This window comes from Nuphar pumila, chromosome 3 (genome assembly GCF_984573655.1).
Source record: "Nuphar pumila chromosome 3, dmNupPumi1.hap1.1, whole genome shotgun sequence".
Classification (NCBI taxonomy): Eukaryota; Viridiplantae; Streptophyta; class Magnoliopsida; order Nymphaeales; family Nymphaeaceae; genus Nuphar; species Nuphar pumila.
Genome location: NC_143251.1, coordinates 9,028,712 through 9,031,318, shown reverse-complemented (window position 1 = coordinate 9,031,318; position 2,607 = coordinate 9,028,712). Strand labels below are relative to the sequence as shown.

The 2,607-nt window shown below is 54.5% G+C and overlaps 1 protein-coding gene across 1 annotated transcript; it reads left to right on the top strand.

Annotated features, from left to right (window-relative positions):
• Nucleotides 1-342: 342 nt before the first annotated feature.
• On the top strand, nt 343-2,374 carry LOC149841869 (protein JINGUBANG-like). The gene has a single exon (XM_089998742.1). It carries the CDS (start codon nt 628-630, stop codon nt 2,026-2,028), a length of 1,401 nt encoding a protein of 466 aa, XP_089854868.1. The 5' UTR covers nt 343-627; the 3' UTR covers nt 2,029-2,374.
• Nucleotides 2,375-2,607: the final 233 nt, after the last annotated feature.

The window sequence follows — 2,607 nt, the reverse complement described above, 5'->3', positions numbered from 1 at the left end:
AAATAAACAGTCCAACAGGATCCAACCAGAAAGATAAAGGCTTAAACAGAATGCAGGTATGCTGACATACCTCATCGGGTTAAATATCTGATCAGATCTTAACACACTCGAACGGAAAACCCCCCATAATCATAATCCGAAGCGGACACATCGGCTTCGGACCCGGTTTGCTGCGGGCCCGACGGTCCATCGGCTCAAATGTCTCGGCGCCCCCGCGCAGAGTCGGTCTTCCTTCAGCCACACGAAACGCGGTTACACCCTTCATCCACGTGTTCCACTGACCACCCCTCCCCGTCAAACTTCGTTGCTTTCGGCTCCTTTTATATATAGTATATACCACCCTCCACGATCTCTCCCAGCCTTTCAAAAAATTTGCTAGTCTCGTTTTGCCCTCTTTAACGCCCCCAACGCTTTCTTCGCTCTTGGGTTTCCCCGAGATCCTCTATCCTTCTTCCATTTACCTCTCTCCCTCATCTCTCTGTATCTCTTTCTCTCCCCCTCACGAAAAAAGCCAGAAACAAAGAAGGAGAGAATAGCAGGGAGAAAGAGAAGAGAGGATAAAGAGAAGATACTCACTTTTTCCAAGAGGGGTCTCTGTTTATGTGAACGAAGGAGAACGCAGACGGAATGACAGTCACCGCTCACGACACCATGAACGCCGCGCCTGCGAAGGCACCCAACGTCCCCCACACCGACTCAGGCATCGCCTATGTAAACGACGACGACTTCGACCCCCGGAGGAGCAGCGTCTCCCCCGCGAGCCCCGGCTGCTTCAACGACCCGAACGCTCTTAGCACCGAGGGGTCGACCTTGGCCATGTCCCCCTGGAACCAGACCGCCTCTCCTTACACCAAGTCCCCCTGGACCCTCAACTCGCCCGTGGTACCCTTCCCAGAGGAAACGTACAACCAAGCGAACGGGCTCATCGGGTCGTTGGTCCGCGAAGAAGGCCACATCTACTCGCTGGCGGCGTCCGGGGAGCTGCTGTACACCGGGTCGGATAGCAAGAACATCCGGGTCTGGAAGAACCAGCAGGAGTTCGGAGGGTTCAAGTCCAGCAGCGGGCTGGTGAAGGCCATCATCATTGCCGGGGTGAAGATTTTCACGGGGCACCAGGACGGGAGGATCCGCGTGTGGAAGGCGCCGTCGCGGAGCCCCGGTGTCCCCAAGCGCGCGGGCACCCTCCCCACCCTGAGGGACCTCCTAAGGTGTTCGCTCAACCCGAGCAACTACGTCCACGTCCAGCCAAACCACAGCGCTCTCTGGATCAAGCACCACGACGCCATCTCCTGCCTCAGCCTCAACGAGGACCAGAACCTCCTCTACTCGGGCTCGTGGGACAAGACGCTTAAGGTGTGGAGGGTGTCCGACTCCAAGTGCCTGGAGTCTATCAACGCCCACGACGACGCGGTCAATTCCGTGGTGGCCGGGTTCGACGGGCTGGTATTCACTGGGTCGGCCGACGGCACGGTGAAGGTGTGGCAGAGGGAAACCCGAGGGAAGGCCACGAAGCACACGTTCCTGCAGACGCTGCTGACTCAAGAGACTGCGGTGACCGCGCTGGCGGTGGACCCCTCGGGGTCGGTGATCTACTGCGGATCGTCGGACGGGGTGGTTAACTTCTGGGAGAGAGAGAAGCAGCTGACCCACGGTGGGGTCCTCTGCGGCCACAAGCTCGCCGTGCTCTGCCTCGCCGCCGCTGGCTGCCTCGTCTTCAGCGGCTCTGCCGACAAGAGCATCTGCGTGTGGAGGCGCGACGGCGCGTCCCACTCGTGCCTCTCCGTCCTCCACGGCCACACCGGGCCTGTCAAGTGCATCGCCGTTGAGGCTGATGCCGACGTTGAGGCCCCGCCGCATGACCGCCGGTGGATCTTGTACACCGGCAGCCTCGACAAGTCGGTGAAGGTCTGGCGGGTCAGTGAGGTCGCTCCCAACCTCGGCCAGTGCCCTCCGGGCATCGCTCAGGACGAACCCACACCGGCGTCCTTCGCAGCTCAGGTCGTGCAGTCTGTGCAAGCGGTGCGATAGATCTATTCAGAATTGCTAACATGATCATCATAAAGTGAGTGGCTTAACCTCGACTCTGATACAATATGGGTCCCGTTAAATGATGGGGGTGAAGGTGCGTCTCTATATGCATTACGGATAATACACCCGAAAAGATGCTAATGGAGGTCTGTTTGGCAAAGCTTTGTACGTTGGGAGCACCTTTGGAGGTTCCAGTTTTAGCCATTGGTAATGTCGTTGGCCCATTGGTTTGATTCTCTCTTACCACCAAAATATGAATGAGACGAAATTCTTGGTTAGCAGTTGGTGGTTAGATATGTGTATTCTTTGCGAATTTAATGAAAAAAAGAAGAAATTATTAAGGGAATACTTTCAAGGAAAGATTCATTGTTCACATGTATGAGTGGCACCCACGTCAGAGTCATTATTTGGAATCCCATAAGTGTTTCATGTTTGTATTTTATGATATCAAAGGAGGCATCATTCTATTAATTTTACATGTTTGTTTTATATATGAAGAGTTAGTTCGAACTGATTCTAAACCTTTTATAAATTAAATTAAGTTGTTCACCCAAACTTGAATAGGAAGAATGATTCGCT

Excerpts from the sequence above, each read along its gene's own strand:
- LOC149841869 (XM_089998742.1), top strand. The coding sequence starts at position 628 with ATGACAGTCACCGCTCACGACACCATGAACGCCGCGCCTGCGAAGGCA.